Below are 20,491 nucleotides of genomic sequence, written 5' to 3' on the forward strand. Positions count from 1 at the left end.
GATTTATTCCTGTGCTAATAGTGAGTTGAAGAACGAGAATACAGACACTAGGGTGCATGCCGACTGACGCTCCAGCCCCAAATCTGGAACCCATAAAGCCTCAGACATCCCTGCAACATTAGACACAGCACTTCTTATTGGCTCAGAGGTCCACTTACCCCCTTCCTCTATCGCCCGCCCCGCAAACGCAAACTTCCTGCTTCTCTGCCTGGCTCAGGCTGAACCACGCCCTCTGGAAGTCCTCTTAGCCAAAGAGAACTGCCCGCAGGACTTGAGTTAGCGTTGGGTATAAAAGAGGCGGAGGTGGACCTGCCTGTCAGATGGTTTGTTGTTGTTCTGTCTGCCAGGTTCAGAGGGGAATGTGAATGTTAGAAATTTAACAAGGTAACCAGGAAACAGGACAGCCAGAGCGACGTCCAAGCTGATGGAGTTTCTGAAGCCGTAACATTCTTTGACGAGAGAGAAGACTTTTGTTACACAAGCTGGTCAAGTTCAGGTTTGTTGTCGCTTGCAAAAGAGCATCACAGCGACCCGTCTTTGCAGTGGAGGCTGAAAGGTTGTTGGTGGACAGTACAATGAGAGAAGAGGTGTCCTGCACCAACTCCCCCGAAGGAGGTCTGGGGGCAAGTGAAGAGGAACTGGAACGAGGATCGAAAAAGTCCAACCAAGCAGGAAATCGAAAACGTTCCCCTTTCCCCAAGAAGGACAGCCTGGGTCAGGCGGAGGAGAGCAGCACCGGCAGCCCCACCAGCCTGCTGCCAACTGGTCCGAAGAAGGTGAAGAAAAGCCCTACGACAGTCGTGTCGTTGGCCCCCACGTCGCTGGGCCCCAGGCTGGACCAGCCGTTTGAGGACCTCCACTCTCAGCGTGTCATCGCCAACGTGCGGGAGCGTCAACGCACTCAGTCCCTGAACGATGCCTTCTCCTCTCTACGCAAAATCATCCCAACGCTTCCTTCAGACAAGCTGAGCAAGATCCAGATCCTGAAGCTGGCCTCGCGCTACATCGACTTCCTCTACCAGGTGCTGCAGAGCGACGAGATGGACGCCAAGCTGGCCAGCTGTAACTACCTAGCCCACGAAAGACTGAGCTACGCTTTCTCCGTCTGGAGGATGGAGGGAGCCTGGGCAATGTCCACCAGCCACTAGGATCCCATCGAACTTCTCTCCTTAAACCCTCTCGTGTCCACATCTCCACCCCACCGCCTGTGTCTGTGTTTGCACCCATTTCATGACCTCTGAACCTCTGAATTCTTCCCCTCTTGGTCTGATGTTAACCTTTTCATCTCAAACTTGCATACATTCCTGCTCCATCTCTGTGCTCCATGATGGTTCACTTCATCTCTGCACCAGTATTAACATTCAGAGTTGGACCTTTGCAACTAAAATCTCTCACAGTTCACCCTGTTCTCCTGCATCGTTTCCACCTCCACTGCTCTCCTCTGTCTGTCCTAAAGTTTAGTCCAGCGCAACAAGACGCTCCACTGCAGCCCCTCAGGTATGGAAAATTATGCAAAAACACACACACACACACACAGACACACACAGACAGAGACAGCATGAACACATACAGAAATCATACAAACACAAACATGCACATATGTACACTCACCATTTCATCAGCACACGTGTCTTGGTTTTTCTTTCCATGTTCTAAATAGTCTTAGCAGTAACTTATTTTTATCCTTTCAGCTCAACAAATAAATACCTCCAATTAACTTCTCAAACAAAATACACAGACAGGAATAAAAAATAAATAAATATGTGTTTAAAATATCCTGTTCAAATAAAAGATAAAGATAAAACTGAAAATGTTCTAAACTTTTATTTTATAAATAATTGAGAGACATGCAGCACATAATGAAACGGGTCAATTTTAGATGTATTCAGACTAAAAACCTGAAATAACGTTGTTCTAAAAAGCACTTTTAACTGTGCATAAAATGTCATATTTATAAATAAACAATACAATCTCAATAATTGTATATAGCAGCTGTTAAAATGCCTTAATTACAACGCATCAACACAAACAAAGTGAGCCTCCATTATCTTTAGTTGTTACATAAAAAAAACACCCAATCGCAAAAAAAACATTTTATTACTATTATCTTTTACAGATTTTGTAAAAAGCAAAATGCTGATAATTATGGGCTGATATTTAGTTGTGTGTTGTTACATAAAGCAAATTTAGTTGATGAATGTCACATTGCTCAGATAATATGTCATCAAGTCAAGCGTTTGTTCTGTGTTGGTTTGTGCAAAATATTCTGAAATTTTGGGTGCAACTCTTGCAAAAACATGTCAGGGTCAAGAGATATTTCCTGTTAAATAAAAGTGTTTAAGAAATAATATAAAACAAAGGTAAAAAACTAGATATAAAGTTGATAATCATTTTAAATCTGATAACAAAGTATCAATATATTTGTAAAAAGAAATAAAAGAAATGTCTAAAAATCCAGTCTAAAAACATCCAGCATATAAACAAACCTCACTTAAAGCCATGGCCACAATCAATAACATTAAAACAATTCAATCACAATAAAGTAACTTGGATAAAACATCACCATTTCAAAGAAAACATTTCAAGCACTTTGGTTGTTTCCCTTTATTGACTAAACTGAACTAACAGCACATTATCATCATCCTAATCTAAACTCTCCAGTGTTTGACAGACTCTGATGTATTTATGACAAATGTTTTCCTACAGAATCTGTAGGATCGACTTCACACAGGGTCTGTTTTTTTTCAACCATTTTAACAGACACCAGATTCCTGCACAGGTACAGCATGAAAGCAGGGAAAGAAAGGGAGAGTGAGGAGAAATAGTGGAGGCACATCTCTCTCTCTCTCTCTCTCTCTCTCTCGCTCTCTCTCCCTCTCTCCCCTGCAGCCTTGCCCTCTCTCTTTAGGATCTTGTATCGTGCAATCAGGCCCCGCCGGGGCCCAGACAAGCAGGAACCTTTAGATTGGAAACAGTTGTGAGGTATTAGGAAGGTGTGTGTACCAGGGTTAGGGTCAGGCACACGGCCTGTGTGTGTGTCAGCGCATGTACATGTGTAATGGTGTGTGTTTTGTATGTGTGTTTGTAGTGAGCTTTAATTACCTGTGCAGAGTGTGTTTATGTGAACACATCTGCAGATTAGTAAACAGGAATACACATACAGATCTGGTTTTCTGGATTTTATCTCTCCCCTCTCCTGGTTTTAGTTTCATAAGACTTACACTTTGATTTTTGGAAATAATGCAGCTAGGAAGTCCTTCAAAATAAAATGAAAACATACAAGATGAGGCGAGGAACAACATTTGTGCTGCTGTTCTGGAAGAAATACACACTTTTCGATCAGCTAGATGTTAGGCAGAGTAAACACTTGACTTTGAACAGATATTTATATAAGATTAGATAAGATAAGATAACATTTTATTAGTCCTGCAGCGGGGAAATTTACAGGATTACAGCAGCATAGAGCATATATATAAATGAATACAAGCAAGTACAGCATTTGCACAGTTATACGTTATTCAATGTGCAGGAATCAGTGAATCACAAATACTACTGCAAGTTCTACTACACATACAACATATATTACAATGTCCAGACACACACGCACACATACACATGCAGCCGCCGGCCATGTGCACACTGCAGGTGTTCCACTCTGCCTTATTATTAAACCTCCAGTGGCCTCAACAGCAGACGTCGAGGGCTCCACTCAGTGCTGTGGATGGAATGCCAAGGCCCCTGCACGTGGTAGCAGAGTGTCCTTGAACGCAGCGCGGTAGTTATGACCCACCACTTTGCCTGCTCTGCCTGTTATCATCAGCTCTGCAGGGGCCGCCACGGAAAGTGCTAAAAATTCAAGGCTTGAAAATGACCTGAATGTTTAAGTTTAGGAAAGATGATGAGGTTAGAAAAAAGTCTGGGCAACATCAAAGACAGAGTGTGCATGCATGTATGTGTGTGTGTGTGTGTGTGTGTGTGTGTGTGTGTGTGTGTGTGTGTGTGTGTGTGTGTGTGTGTGTGTGTGTGTGTGTGTGTGTGTGTGTGTGTGTGTGTGTGTGTGTATGGAGTGTAATTTAAATTAAATTGTGCATACATGCGTTAAATGACATGTATATCAGTTTCACTCCGTTATGTGAATACAAACATAATAAGTGGTCCAAAAAGTTGAAGCCTTTTTTACATTTTTCTGAAAGCTTAAAAAGTCCTGCTATTCTCAGTCCAGATGTCCTCTATGGTAGATGGTATTTAGGGGGTGGACAAAATAATTGAAACACACTGTCAATGTATTTGATTGCAGGTCATTGTTAAGGATGTTTCTGTAATTTTGTCCACCCAACATTTCCAACATCACAAAATTAATATATATTTTTTTCAACCTTGGTTTACACCATCCGTACACAAAAAGTATCCCCATTATTTTGTACTCACTGTATGAGAACCTTTGAATTTTCCTTGAGAGTATATAGCATGCACACACAAAGGCACAAACAAGAACACGAACACACAGCGGACAGTTTTGTACATTTTGATAAGCATGATTTTAGGACGTGTGGGTGTCTGGCTCAGGATGAGTCCTTCAGAATGGGAGGATTGTTCTGTTTGAGTTACAAAAAACAATACTCTCCCTTCTGTTTATACTATAATCAAAATTCCTGTCACTGCTTTTTCCTCTGCCGGAACCACTGGCTCTGCTGCGTCTGTGAGTGAGTGTTAAAGAATTTGGACTGACCAGCTGTTGGATGCTCTTCTGTGCATATTAAATCTCTGGCTTTCACTCCGGACTCATCCGGGACCAGATGTATAGTCTTCTGTGGCTCATCTGCGTTTTAAAAGTCTCATCCAGAATTTGCAGCTTCTGATATTCATCTTTATTTTTAGAGAGCCAAACTGTGAGCTTGAACGCAGGTGGGAGGGTTGTGTGTGTGTGTGTGTGTGTGTGTGTGTGTGTGTGTGTGTGTGTGTGTGTGTGTGTGTGTGTGTGTGTGTGTGTGTGTGTGTGTGTGTGTGTGTGTGTGTGTGTGTGTGTGCTTGTATTAGTGTGTGTGTGCATTTGACTGCTACAGGCATATGTGATAGTGCATTTATATGTGTGTTGGCCTTGCTCAGACAGCTGCAGGGATAGAGAGCCATAGCGGAATCACTTCTGGTTTGACACGTAGGCAACAAAACCCCACATAATTTTTTGTCCATAACGCATCATGAGCTGTCAAATATTTACATGCACAATTCACAGAAACAGAAAAAGTTATGTGCATTTTAAAATCAAAGTTTCAATAATTTAAAAAAAAGTGCAAAATGAAAATGTTCCACAAAAAAATGTCAGAAGCCCCTTTCAATTGTTTTCTTTTAACAATTGTTTTTGGTGAATCTTTAATGGTGAGGTAGGCGATATAAATCCAGTGATGCACCACCAACAATAAAAACAACAATGAAAGGTACCTACTGAATGTACATAAATGTAATGGCTACTGCAAAAAAAATGAAGACCCTAAGTAGCATTTAAAGTGCGGTTTGATTTCATGAAAATTTTATTTTAAATGTTGTAAAAACCAGAGACATAAATGTGAGTGTCAAAAGTAACATTTCAATAAAAATGAAGAAAATCAAATGCGAAGAGCAGATTAGAGGACACCTTTCACTTTGTTACAGTACATAACAAAGAAAAGCTTTTGTCTGTCAATTTACACATTGACATATTAATGGCATAATGAGAGTCATGTGATGGGCTCACACCCACAAACACACGTCTAATTCTTTCTTACTGACTTCTGCTTCTCTCTGTGTGTCTTTCTTAAAGCATGGAAAGGCACACTGTAATTAGGGTGAACTGAGAACGCTTTAGATGAAATGTTTGCTTGTTAAAACACAGAGGAGAAGTTAAAGGAGCTGTAGGGATTTTTCCACTTTCCGCTAAACAGAAGTGTTTGTTTGTTTGTACACACATTTTATAAACTCAACATACATCTCAAAGAGTTATTTTTTTTTGCAGAAAATAGGCTTTAGAATAACACAAGCATTCAATGTTTTCTTACCTTGAAAGTGTTACGCTAATATAACGTTAACCGTTAATTCTCATCGCTTTGTTTCTCATCTCTGCAGAAAGCCGACAAATGGAAAATTCTCTACATTCGAAGAAGAAATGTGTTCCTGCCTAACCAGATAATCCCCTATTTTTTAATATCTCCCAAAACTTTTTTTTTCTCTTTCTCTGGACACGTGCTCGACTCATGACACTGAGATGTACTCTCGCAGCTTGACTCTAACAGTTTTGTGTTTCTGAAACACTGCTGAGGAGACACGACAGTCAAGCGCTGAACATTTTTTATTGATGAAAACAAGGAAAAATACAATCAGCTGGCCTGCGTTGACAATGAAACAAAATGGCTGCTGGTTCGAGTGCCTTGGGTAACACCGTGATAACCATCATCCATTTCACTCCTCGCATCGGATGACTCACTGCCAGACAGACATTATGATGACTAATGATAATGGCACAGTGATGGTTAGAGGGCGGTCACAGCCAATGAATGTTTACAGCTAAAATGCTAATAAGCTAATCGCTCTGGCTCTCAAAGCCCCGTCCTGTGGGAAAAGGGGAGCACGAGGAATCTGATGCAGATCTTCTTATTTGTTGTGCTGTAGTAAGCTGGATTGCTTTCTGTGTTTTTGGAGGTTTTTAAAGTGTATCTGTTTGTGAATTTGGTGTATGCACACTGTATTACTTTAACTCTGCTCATGCATTACACTTGGCTTTAATGAAAAATGCCCATGGGAAAACGACTTAAACCACTGATCACAGTTCAGCCACTATTCCATTTGTTTTTTTCACTTCAGCTTTGCTGTTTTTTAGTGAGCGTCACAGAGAGTTGTATTTTAAAATGCAAGACAATCTGATTGACGTATGTTTCTTTTCCTGCCGCTTTACGAAATCTTTGCAAACTTGCTGGGAGAGTTTTTTACTGAATAATACAAAATAAAAGCTGAAAGTTTCTTGTAAAATGCATAAAAGTGATGATGAAGTGATTCCAGCCACGATATAGATATTGATACCACAAGTAGTCTAATTACTGTTTGAACATGTTTCTTTTGTATTGTTTTGCATTTGCTTTTGATAATCTTTATTTTGTCAGCTCCTGTGGACAATAAAACTTTTCTTGATGCTGTATACGAGTGTTGTATTTTGATAATCAAAGGAATAATGCATTGCGTGTCGGCATTCAGTAGTAATTCAGATATGAAAGGAAGCTGTGGCGAATTTGCATAAAACATAAAATGATGCACGATTAACAAATTTAAAATGAGCATGCAACAAAAAATACATAAATGATCGTTTTCCAATGTATTTAATTTACCTTTATTAAGGATTTTTTTGGGAAACAGAAATAGTAGAAAAGACAAAGGGCCACAAAAAAAACGAAACAAAGTAATTATGTACACTGTACAGAAACAAGTCAACGTAAGTTAAGAGAAATCTGGACCTTAAATGAAGATCCAGTTCATTTAGGCGACCTTTACACAGGCTGGTCAGAATGATACTTTAAGGCACACAGGCTGACAATTTGGTCTCTACGTACGCACAGGGTTCATTTTTTAGCTCAAATACAAAAATAAGTAATTTGAATTTATTAAGACAAAAGATAAGACATTAGATATGTCAGTTCACTGTCACGAATGTTCTCATAAGACTACGCAAAGTTACACTCAGGCTGTCCTACATGATATGGAGCCGAAATTTGCCGTCATTTGTTTTCACATTTTCATTACATTAACAAATATTTGACAGGTTTCGAGTTGCGTTCACAATGCAACATAAAGAAAGAAAGAAACAGAAAAGGCAAACATACTGCACTTAAAAAAGTATAATCCATAGCACCGTCATAATTGTGTTAGACATGCAAAGAGCACTTCAAAGACACAGAATCTGAATGTATAAATAATTTTTTGGGGGAGAAATGAATTTGTTTATATATCCGTCCTGTGCTTTTGGTGCTGTTCAACTGTTTGGATAGAAAAAAAAGAAACATTCACAAACTCTTGAAAGTCTTTGAAGCTCTTTAAGCCATGCCAGTCCAGGAATGGCACATTGTTCTGATAAACTTTGGTTGCGCTTAACCTGTGTCCAATTGCACTATGTGGATTTTCAACTATCTCAGTATTATTGCTCCATTCTAACTGCTAAAATGTCGTTCTTTGGTCCGGGGAGCAAAACAATCCCCGCCACTGACAGTAAACATAACGTTGCTACGTCAACAACGGACAAAGGACACATCAGTTTGTCCTCATTATGAAAGAAATACAAGTTTAAAAGAAATTACAAAGTACAGCAGGAATGTAAATCCACAGGTAGAAACACTGGTCCACTTAACAAACATTATCAAAGTTCAGATTTTCAGACTGAAGTCATTCTGATCCTGCCATCCTGAGGGCAATGTAAGTGCACTTTGAGTGTGGGATTGTCATTAAGTCTTTGGATTGGGTCTCATCCCAATGCATCTCAAGTGTGATCTGCATTGTCACATATACAATCATTTCTGAGTGGTCACGCTGCATTGAAGCATCATGGGTGATTTGTCTTTGCTGACGTGTAAAGAACGTCTTTCACCCCTGATATTGATACTCCAATGACGAGAGGTATTAGCTCTTCATTGTTACTAATGCCAACTATACAAACTACAGTATGTCTACACTTTTAAGATGCACTTCGTCAAACACTGCTGTGTCTTCTTTGATCTGCCAGGGAGCCAAATCAATAACTGCAGCCATCTAGAGTCTTGCTGCATGTGCTCGCCCGAAAGGCTAAGAACTAAAAAAAGACTAAGACAACATGTGGACTTACAAAAAAATATGAAACATATGTATCTCAGACTTCACTGTAGCTTCACTCTTACTGGATTCTTTAACAACATAGAAAACGGCTGACATTTGCAAAAATGTGTGCCAAAGGTAAAATAAATGAATATCAAAATAATCTATGAACAAACAGGATGTTTGATTGTCACCATGGCCGAAGTGGCTGCGTCTCCTCCATCTCTTCCAGTTCACATTACAGAACAGTGCAGTGCAAAACTATCAGACGCCCCTGATCTGTTCCTTCTTTGGATCTTTGTCACATTCGGACAAATGACATCATCATAGTGGGACACAGAGGATATGTCTGCTCTCCTTCACCGGCACTCCCTGTAGGGACGACTCCTTCCGCTCTGAGTGATTGGCTCCAGTAAGCCCAGGAGACCTTTGACCCTGCCTTCAAGGTTACAACATTCTGCGTGATCTCTCGCAGGTCTGTTTAAAGTCACAGAGCTGCGCTTTGTCAAGTGTGTGTTCCTGCTACGTCATGTTGTCAGCTCCCAGTGCTACAGGAGAGTAAAGATCCTTCATTAATGGGCCTCCAGTTGTCTTTCTTTCCCACTATTTCTCAGTTCAGTGACAGATGTCCCCTTCAGGACAAGCCTGTAGAGACATCAGGAGGGTGTGCTTTTTGCCCAGGTGAATCTTTTTGCTCAGTGTGTGTTTGAATCAGAGTGATCAGACTGCAGCCAGTAGTTTTGCAGGCAGAGGAGTTTTCATGAGGCGATGAATACAGTGGTTGAACTGAGGAGGACATCTGCTTCCAGTGATGGTCCAAATGCATAGCTGTGTGTGTGTGCGTATGTGTGTGTGTGTGTTTCCATAGAGACTTGGTTAAAGGCAGCTGTCAGGAGAGTCTTTCCTCAGAGAGAATCTCTTTTCTCTGTCAGTTTTTCTGGCTTTTTCCTTAATGAACGAGAGAAGGAGAAAGATTTTATGATACATTCATTTGGGTACTGTTGCTAAAGCAGAAGATATTAAATAAGACGTCATCAAAATAAGACCTCATCCCTACTTTTCAGAGGCGATAGCTCCCATCGACAGCGAGGCGATGGCGCTGACGGCCTCGCTGTCGGAGTCTCGTCTCAGGCGCCTTCGCTGCGCCTGCAGGTAGGACAGATCCACCGTGGCGGCCGAATCTCTCACACTCTGCCAGTACTCACCTGCAGGATGCAAGAAGATGAGAAAGAGGGAGAAAAGGAGGAGAAAGAGAGAAAGATTAATGACCTCAGTTCTTGGTATTCTGGAGTTGTTTTCATTCATGGTTCCTTGAGGTGAAGTGCCTGCTCTTCATTATTTAAAAGCAGAACTTGGTGTTTGATCCACCAGTTGTAGCTGTTTGATCTGAATATAAGCATTGGCTGTCATATAAACAGCCCGTGGTCTAAATATCCATGTTGATAATTTCTAAAATATAAACTCAAATCTGTTCTCTCAGGGTCCCCGGGCTTGAGTCCTGTGACACACAGTGGGAGTAAAATCAATCAGTGTTTGAAAATGTGTTCATCTAGGAGCATGTGTGTGTTCTGGTCGTGCATGCAACTCGCATATATTTCACCCCGGGCCTAAATTATGGGCTTAACATTCTTGTGGCTTTGCAAATATTTTTAATTAATCTAATTTGGTTGGGATAACATTTGTGTGCAATCAGGAGGGGATGTTGCGAAGGTCGTGTGCCAGAGAAGTGTTTGAAGATAATTGGAGCCAGGGCAGCTGTGTGTGTGTGTGTGTGTGTGTGTGTCTGTGTGTGGGACGGCTGCAGGGAGGGATGGGAGACAGGGACGTAAAGGAGGAGAGGTGGCCAGAGAGCAGGAGGGATGAGGAGATAAAGAGGGGAGAGTGCTAAGTGGAGAAATAAAGAGACCACAGATATAGAGGATGAGAATGAAAAAAGATACTGAACAGTTGCAGAAATAGAAACTGTTTGAAGTTATGGATCATAAAACTAGAAAAGTCGATCAAGAACTGAACAAATGTTCCCGTAACTTGAGAAATATTCAATAAATTATATATTTTTTCAAAATGTTAATGTTTGTAATGTTAAATAAATCAATAGCAGCAGACATAAAGTTGCAAAGCAGCAAGTATTCATTTCCAAAACAATGTGTATATTTAATTGTACGATGCCTCTTCTGTTACTCTTATTGAGCTTTTTGTCATTTAGGACTATATAAATAATAATTGACTTCATATGAAATCTTACCATGTATAAGGCAATGAACATGTTGGTACTTTACGACTATTATCGGATGCAACAGTAACAGGTGTATTTCTTTGATCTGTTCTTCAACTCACACCAAGCAGCAACACTTTTCTTGTTGATGTTTATTGGAAATCTTCTTATTCCCTTCAAAGCAGTTGATAAGAATATATTTACATCCCACATTTATTGTGACATTTCAAAAGTATATGTGAAATGTGGCTTGTAAACTGGAGCAGGTAATGACTGACTTTGGAGAGGGTCAATGAGAAATTAAAGGCAACTGAGATAGAAAATGGAGGTGAGTGAATGAGAAATTGTGCATGTTAGATAAAGAAAGATGACAACAACTTTAGAGGACGACTAGAAAAAGAAAATAAGGTTTCGAAACAATTGAAGAATCAGCACCAATAAGAGAAATATGGGTGCTCAATGACCCCCTTATTAACGCCATGTATCCCACCTGAAGGCATCAATATCAGATTTTGTAGTTTCACAAAATTAGCATAAAGCTATATTATGAAGAGTATTTTTTTTTCAAACTGTACAGTAAATATAGACAAAATAATAATTTCTGAACTCCGCCGCTCTGTTCCTCCTCCTACTATCAGAAAAAAAGAATTTATGTACTTAAAAGGGCCACTGTGTAAAATTTCTGGGATCTATTAGGAGAAATAGAATACGATATCCATAACTATGTTTTCATTAGTGTATAATGACCTAAAACAAAAAAAATCAGAACAGCTTGCCGCACACAATTTACTGAAACAAGGAGGGCATTTCTGCCTGTGCAATCTGACCATGTTACATTTTCTTTTTATCAATTTTGATTTTTTAAACATTTATGTAGTTACTTGTTATGCACTTGTAATTACTGCCCAGCAGCCAGCTCAGAGCAAATTTGATTAGCCTACTGGTCAGGTTTGGGTCTTACGCAGTATTAACGTGTCAGGTCGGTTCAGGTCTGGAATTGATTTAGCGACAATTTGCAAGTAGTGGGTCGGTTCAATGCTGAGCAGCAGGTGAGCGGAAACTGGAAACATGCAGGACTATGGACACATTTGTTAAAATGTTTTTAATACAATTGTCATTGGCTCTACGGCCTATAGTCAAATTTCCGTGTTAACATGTGACTGGTTTCTTTGTTAATGCATTAAGTTCAAGTGTCGGTTCTCACCTTGGACCTGGAGGACTTTCTGCAATGAGTGTACAGCGTTTTCACAAGGCTTCTGGTCCAACACGGACTGGGACAGAGGCTCCACCTGGAACACAACACATTAGTGGTTAGAGGATGGAACATACTGTAAATCTCTAAATAAACACACACATGTATTGTACACACACACACACGTCTCACCTCCATGCCCAGCAAGGCACTGACGCAGGCTTCAGAGGCATCACAGATGGCTTTGAGGTCATGTCCCCCTCCAGAGCCAGGACCACCCGACCCCCGGCCAGTGACATCAGCTGACGGGTCAGGAAGCCAAAACCTGGTAGAGAAGATCACACAAACAAACACTTACACGGGTTGAATCAGATAATGACTGGTCAGGGAGTTGTCCCCAGATATTGATAAACGAGATTGAAGGATTCCTTCAGTGTTGGTGAAAGTTTTTGTAATTTCCCACGCCAGCCTTGAACTCAGAAAAGCGCTGCGAACGAACTTGGTGTCCCCCAAATTAGTTCAGAGCGGTGCGTCCTGCCTAGTAGATGACATTTACTTCTATTCAGATCAGTGCTCATCATTTAAGAATCTACATTTTATTTAAAAATAAAAAGATTTTCTCAAAACAGTGCACAAACAAACCTTACTTTATCTCCCAAGTTGAACTCAGGATTTTTTTTATTTTTTTCAAAACTCCTGCATTTCGCAGTGCTTCACACGGGTTACGTTGTAGTTGAAAGGTTGCGGCATTGTCCAGTCTGGGAGTTTTTCCGTGTTTTCGTCTTACAACTTTAACCCTTTCACAGTATGTTTTCAGTGCAAATGCATATGTCGAACTTCCAAACGGCAGTCCACCAACCAGTAGGTGACGTCAGAGTGACTACATACACTTCTTACATACAGTCTATGTTATAAGTAACTCTGCGTGATGTTAACACTAATTCATACCCATGCCATGTCTGTGTGTAAGAGTATGTTAATAAGAATGTGTGCTGTGTGTGACTGTGGGGCTGATTGATGCTTACACTTGGCTGTGACCTTGTAGCCTCCCAGTGACGACAAATGTCCTTCGACAGCATCAAAGCCAGCGGACACCAGCACCACGTCAGGGGAAAACTCGTGAGCAATGGGCATCACCACGGCTCTGAGGAGGAAGAGAGAAAACAACATACAGTTACCAAATGCTGTATCTTATGTTACACTCGCTCAAGCCCTGTGGCCTAGCTGAATTAGATAGTACATTTAAGTAATCGTATTTTCAACAGGTGTTTATAGTTTGTGAAAAAAAAAGAACTTGGAACAGTGTACAATATATTATTCTGAGAGAGGAAGTCCTTGAGGGATTGATTTAAGATCATAGTAGACTGAATATGATTAGTTTTTGTAATAAACTGAATAATAAGTTGCCTGTAAAGTTAAAAAAACAACAACGTAAAAACTGAAATCACAGCATAGCTAAGGTGATTGATTTGCGACTGGAACACTTTACAACAAAATACTTTTTCCCCCCTGGGATTGTTAACTGCAAACATTTACTTCATTGTAAACTCCATCCATTTGAAAATGATGAAAGATAAATTATCAAAGGCCATGTTCCAAGCTCTTGATCTCTGTTCTCGATCAACTCCTGGTAAGTGGCCAACACTGGAAGGTGGGGTAGCTCCCAGGTGTGAATGTGTGCAACTGTTTAAATGTGAAGCAGAGCACTGCTGAAAAAAAAAAAAAAAAAAAAAAAAGAAGCATGAGCGCTCTACAAACCTTACCCAGATTTTAAAAAATGGCTGAAGTAAAGCTAATTTAGGCAGGTGGCAAACAATGCAAAAAGTTTCTGTTTTTGCGAGTGACACAAGCGTATAAAAATGAGACCCTTGACGTCTCAGAATTGAGACGCCCACATACTGTACGCTCTACTCAGGGGAGACCACTTTCCTCGCCTCTATGCTCTCCTCCTTACTTCCTCTCATCTCCTGCTGCCAGTTATTTAGCAAGACCGTACGGCCCATGCCGCGTTTGATTCTCTCTCTCTCTCTCGCTCCCTCTCTCAGCGGCAGTTCAAAGGCGTTTGTGTGCGTCTGGTTCCTATTAGGATCTCGTCCCTCTTCTCACGTCACTGACAGCCTGCCATCTGGGATCCATTGGGCCTAATTACGCCGCCTTTGGATTCCCTAACAATGCACCCCCCACTTCTTCTCTTCTGCTTTCCTCTCTTTCATAGTTTGTCATTCGTCCGTAGCCACCTAGAAAATGCACAAGAAATATGTGCATGCACACATACATGCTATACAAAGGCCAAATAATAAACATACGTATGGTCTTCCTTTAAACTGGACGTTAGGTTTGTTTGCTGTGCTACCAGTGATTAAAATCACCTTAAATTCTGACCACTTTAGTAATCCTCTACACATACACTCACACGATGTCATGACACTTAATCTCAACACAGCTGAGCTTTCTCTTGATTGTACTAGAGTCCCACCACCACTCTCGACCACAATATTTCCCCTGTCACAGCACACGCCCAAAAACAGAGACACACATCATCAATAACTGCTAGTTTTCTGTTCCAACCTGAAGAAAAACACACAGAGGTTGGAACATCCCGTCGCTTAAATCATGTATTCAAATTGAATTATAGAATGGGCACGAGACTAGATACTTAATTGCATAAACATGAATTCATGATGCATTAAATTTTGTCTACGTAGCGTGTTATGTTTTTATTTTTGCCAGTTAATCCACAGAATGGTGGCAAACAAAGTCCACTGAAAATCCACTGTTTTCACATGATCCCTCATGTTCTCTTGATTATCTTGTTTTGGTTTTCCATGTCCAAATTACATTTTTTTACTATTATTGTGGAATTTGTAGCCTTAATTAGATAGTTGACACTGGCAGTAAATATGGGGTTGTTCCCGAGGAGGATATGTGATCTTTCAACGGAAATGCGGCTCGCACATCACAGCTATATGGTATGTGCCTCAAACCACTGGACCACCAGGACACTCCGTCTCCACAGAGCTTTGATACAGGGCAAAGTTTCTCTGGGTAACACACAATACCGTACAGTACTACAGTGTGGTTAACTGAGGAAGTTTTACACATGAAAACACTTGCCGTTTCCCAAACTGGATGAAAAATACCAAAACCAGACGCCTGCTCAGGAAGAGCCCAGTTGTTTCTTAATTAGCAGTAAACACTGGACTTAGTGTTTTCCGAGCTTGCCTATTGCCTATATGGATTTTTACCAGTATGGCTTAGCCCATTAGCATCTTTCCTTTGACGAGGGGCCCACCCACTGTGTCTGCTGCATGCAGAACCGTATAGAGCTCACATAATGTTTAATCATCTGGTGGCGAGCCAGAGTTGCTGACAGAGTTTGTAATAGTGTAGAACAGAACAAAAGTATAAAAAACAGCTTGAATGAAATGAAAATTGTGGCGACAGCAAAGGGTAGTTTCACTAGCACATGCGTGTATGGCTTTGTTGTGACTTATATCACCGCAAAAACCATATCATCATGCAAAGTGTGTAGACGTTGAATACTGCCAACCATTTTTCTGAGGATGTAAGAAATCCAATATCAAACCTGCTTAGGATACTACAGGTAATACATCACAGTGAACAAGATCCAACATTACAGAATAAGTTCATGAATATACACTCAAAAGTGGGCTTTAATCAGGACGAGGGAAATAGTGGCTTTTTGTTTGCCCTCCTGGCACACACACTAGTTGGAGTTAAAAAACAAACATCCTGTTTCTCATGAATATAATATGCTTTTCTTGACATTCCGTCACTTTGTATCTGGTGTTTTTATTAGCTAAACTAGCTTACCAACATTACGGTACCTCATTGACATCATACCTGAGGTGAATAACAACCTTGACAATGATGTAACTCACCTGATTGACAGCAGTGTTACAAACTGAATTGTGTGAAGGCCTGTGTTATGCTTTTGTAAATGTCCAACAGTCAGTAATGTATGCAAGCATATCTAATTTGTAGCAGATGGGCTTAAACATGCAGAAACACAAGTACAGACCTTTCATTTTAGATTTGAAATTGTAGAGTACTACAGTATGGAAATAAATATGATGTGGCTAATAGAGACAGGTTGAGTTCATTGTTTACCTGAATGCAGCCAGGTACTCTGCATCCCCCATGGGAGGGTTCAAACCCCCTGTCCATCCTACGTTAACATTGAAGCCCTTGCCTGCACCTGCACCCACCTGGATGGAGGGAGAGAAAGGGGAGAGAGAGTGAGACTAAGAGACAGAAAGAGTCTCTGTGAATGTCAAGAAAGTTAATGAGTCCCAGTGAAAGTTGAGAAACTGCGAGATGTTGACAGATTTGTGTCAAATGTTCATAAAAGAAGCACGCCTGTTCCAAAACCTTGCATTGCACCAATCGAGGAAAAGTGACTGACTCTGTTTAAGGCAACACCAGGGAGTGATTATGATTGCCAAATGAGGGACCGATGGCTATTAATTCGACACCCCTGTCCCTCCATTTTGATTTTGATACAATTTGTCAAGTGACCTTATAAATCAAACCGAGCCACAACAGAGCTACACCCGTTTATGATTCCCAAGGATAAAGTTATAGCTATACTGGGAAATAGTTCACATTTGGAAATTGCTGTATGATCTCGTAAAATGTTCTATTTATATATTGAAAATATATAACTTGCATATAACTGGTATGACTGTATACTCTGTTTTCTGGATATATACATTTAGTAGGTTTGCATATATGACATGTCAAATAAAAAATAGTAAACTACTCTACACAACTCATTTATATTTTATGGCGCAATGTAAATTATTTTAGTGGATATAATAGTTGTTGTATTAAGATTGACGTGTGTTTCCAAAATGCCAGGCAGAGTTGACCTCACATATTTGGGGCAAAGAGTGAACTGAGGCCCGCGTCTTGGAAAGAAGGTTTAAAGATTCCTGCCTTTTTCTTTGTAGTCCTGCTAGCAGCCATTTAGCTGTTCTCAAAGCCCCTCGCTATCAGTCAATGTGTCAGTTTGAGGGCAGGATGAAGAGGTTGATTGACATACTCTTGGCAACAAGGCGTGGTAATTTCCTTTGTGTATGTGTGTGCGCGTTTATAAATTTGTGCGTGTATGGGTGTGAGAGGATGTTTGAAAGAATGCTGATGAGCATCGCAGAGCGTCTGTCTCCATTCTTCTCTCAGTGGACGGGATGTTCACAGGGCAAACTAAAAACACATGAGGCCTCCTGTCCTTTGCCAACTGGTAATGTACCCGCATGCATGTGCATGTGCACACAGACACACACACACACACACACACACACACACACACACACACACACACACACACACACACACACACACACACACACAATTCCTGCTATTGCTCCAAGTCTCTTGCACTCCTCTCTGTCCTCTTTCTCTCTTTCATGTTTCAAGAGTTGCTGGACTGGATTAGGCCGTCGCTGGTTTTCTGTGTGGTACTCAGCACTCTCTGTTATGGCTATGACATCACACACTTACCCCATGGTGTGTTATATACCTACACGGGGGACAGCAAGACTCCAGAGGTTTACCACACAGCCCAACAGAGGTTGAGGGGCCACTTAAGGCAAAGCCACATCCAAGCCAGCAGAGCGTTTTATGTACCGTCCCTCATCGTGGGATTTTATGGGAAAACATTGACTATTTTATCCTCATTATTGTGGGGGAGGATGGAAGAGTAAAAGGGGGGGGATTTGAATGGGTTGTGAATGCCACCGTGGGTTGGGGTCAGTTCATCTGACTGAGGATAGTCATCACACTTGGTTTCTAGTAAGACCGCAGGCAGAATTCATAGGCATCTCAATTTCCTGTATGCAAACATAGGCATGCAACTCAACTGTACACATCCTGTTGTGAAGTTCTTACATCCAAAGCCCTGAAGTGTCTTAAATGAACTAGAACTAGGGAAAGAAACCTACAGCAGATACACAAATCAAAGTGCGATGGGCTCGAAATTCGAAATTTCATGTTGAGAATGATAGTGGACAAATCAAACAAGCTATTATGAGCTATTTATGTTAAGCTGGAAAAGCACTAAAACTATTAGAGATAATCTAAATGATGTTAAAAGTCATTTTCAGGTTAAATGCGAAGACAAGCACTTTGTGTCCAGATTTGTATTGTAGGCAGCTAATATTAGAAGATCACATTGCTTAGATTCCAGTAGTATAATCAAATACGATTGATCTTTCCCTGACAGCACCGACTGAGGCTCAACTTTAGGAGGAGAGATTCTTTTTAATCCCATGTACACTTCAAGATTAAATATCCATGTTAACCTGTCCCATTTCTGCTGTGCAGTGCAAACTCACTTATAATTGAGGCTTTAAATCATGTATATTATTAAGGGATTTATTTTTATAATCCTTGTTCTTGTTTGGACAAGTATATGTTAAACACAAGGCTCTTGAGCTCCCTAATGTGCCACTGGAATCACATAATTACCAAATATTTCTATGCCCACATATCTATCTTCACATGGGTGGTATTATCATGAATTATGTGTTCTTAGGAGTCAAAGTACAAGAATCTACTCAGATCATCTACTCTACAAAGAGAAACTGTGTTGTAAGTATAAATGTTACTCATGTGCAGTTTTTTTGTTAAAAAGAATCTAAGAACACGTAAACACTCACAAACACCAAGACATCACTATGACAACAGGAACAAAGCAGAAAAACACATCACTGTGTGGGAAGGCGACCAACCTCACTAGGATGTCCACTACCAGGAAAGAAGTTGCCATTGTCATAGCGATGTAGAGAGATGTACAGCACGCTCGGATCATTAAAGAAGGCTTCCTGGGTGCCGTTGCCATGGTGAACATCCTGGACAATGATTGGATGACAGGTTAGGAAGTTGCCGTTGACAGAAGAAGATATACACACATAAATAAAACAATGATGGATTTGACAAATTTGTGCAAAACAATCCAAACAATCACAAAAGAGAACTTCTTTGCCTATTCTCATATTATGAGGAACACCTTAACCATATGAAACCAAAATGCAGAGCAGGGACTGTAAACTCTGCAAGGCTTTTCCTGTTAATGGCATATGTGTTTCACATCTAAAAAGCTTTTTGATGAAGCAGGTATTAATTAATGTTTGACGCAATAACATGTCAGAGAGCACGGTGTGTGTAAAGACATGGTACAGGCTCATATACACACACATGGTGAACAGAGACGACCACCTGGCTTCAGATCATATCTGCACATGTGCGTGTGCTTGTGGATGTATGTGCATAAAACTGTGAGTGATTGGGTGTCTACTGTAAGCATACAGCGCATGACAGTACAGATCTCACATGGAGACCAGAGATAACACTGCCTTAATTAAATAAATGATAAATAGAAGTGCTACTGTAGAGGGCTGCTCTGCTTCTGGGACCTTGTGTGTGTCCACGATGCATTTGTGCGCCAGTGCATGTGTGTTTTTGTCTCCTATACATGTGGGGACCAGAGATGCTGGTCATGCGGTGGATCCTCACCCAGTCCACGATGAGGATCTTGCTGACGTTGTGTTTGTGTTGAAGCTGCTTGGCAGCGATGGCCACAGAGTTGAAGAAACAGAAGCCCCTGTGGACGAGCAGACAGGAAGAGAGTATGTGTTTCAATCAGGACATCTTCAGCAAATTAATATCACAGAATCACCATACGGACCTTAGGAACCTCGTCTAAAACGTGTCTACAGTTATGTGGCATCATGTAGTGGCTATTCAGTGCAGGTTGTGACAATCACAACACTGACTCTAATGTGCAAGTCATAGAGGGAAACTCCTGCATGGCAAACATCTACTGCAAATATTGGACGTTGTTTTGTTCTTCACCTTCCACTGCTGACAAACAATAATGGCTTTTCATATCAGAACATTATGCTGAGTTTTAAATCGTGTACCCCTGAGAAATGCAGAACCCACACATTTTGTGACAAACAGAAAACCAAGCTTATCATAAAATTTACTCAACATTCCAAATGATAACAGCGTGAATTGCTGGCAAGACGTGTGAGATGATTTCAGAGAAATTAACTCACAACTTGGAGCAGCAGTTCCTTCAACACTTGCTGTCTACAGTAAAGATATGCAAAAAAAAGTGTTGATGTTTGAAAAAACAATGGAGGAATGTTGGAAGTGGCAGTGTCAGCATGGGTCGTAAACTGTGTCTGAGTGGAAGGTATATCATATATGCTGTCCAAATCTGCTCATCAAGAAAGTCATTATCATCCCATAAA

The 20,491-nt window shown here is 40.7% G+C and overlaps 2 protein-coding genes across 2 annotated transcripts in view; one reads left to right on the plus strand and one right to left on the minus strand.

Moving 5' to 3' along the window:
• Window positions 1-575: 575 nt before the first annotated feature.
• Window positions 576-1,148, plus strand: LOC129106163 (twist-related protein 2-like). Its single transcript, XM_054617506.1, has one exon. It carries the CDS (start codon window positions 576-578, stop codon window positions 1,146-1,148), a length of 573 nt encoding a protein of 190 aa, XP_054473481.1.
• A 6,226-nt stretch (window positions 1,149-7,374) lies between these two features.
• LOC129105997 (histone deacetylase 7-like) overlaps window positions 7,375-20,491 on the minus strand; it is a 40,068-nt gene continuing 26,951 nt past the window's right edge. Inside the window, 9 exon segments of the mRNA XM_054617288.1 lie at window positions 7,375-9,753; window positions 9,863-10,010; window positions 12,225-12,309; window positions 12,405-12,475; window positions 12,478-12,537; window positions 13,238-13,356; window positions 16,344-16,441; window positions 18,965-19,084; window positions 19,749-19,836. Coding sequence (XP_054473263.1) covers window positions 9,711-9,753; window positions 9,863-10,010; window positions 12,225-12,309; window positions 12,405-12,475; window positions 12,478-12,537; window positions 13,238-13,356; window positions 16,344-16,441; window positions 18,965-19,084; window positions 19,749-19,836 — 832 coding nt within the window. The 3' untranslated portion in view covers window positions 7,375-9,710.

The sequence above is a fragment of the Anoplopoma fimbria genome, chromosome 17 (assembly GCF_027596085.1).
Source record: "Anoplopoma fimbria isolate UVic2021 breed Golden Eagle Sablefish chromosome 17, Afim_UVic_2022, whole genome shotgun sequence".
Lineage (NCBI taxonomy): Eukaryota > Metazoa > Chordata > Actinopteri > Perciformes > Anoplopomatidae > Anoplopoma > Anoplopoma fimbria.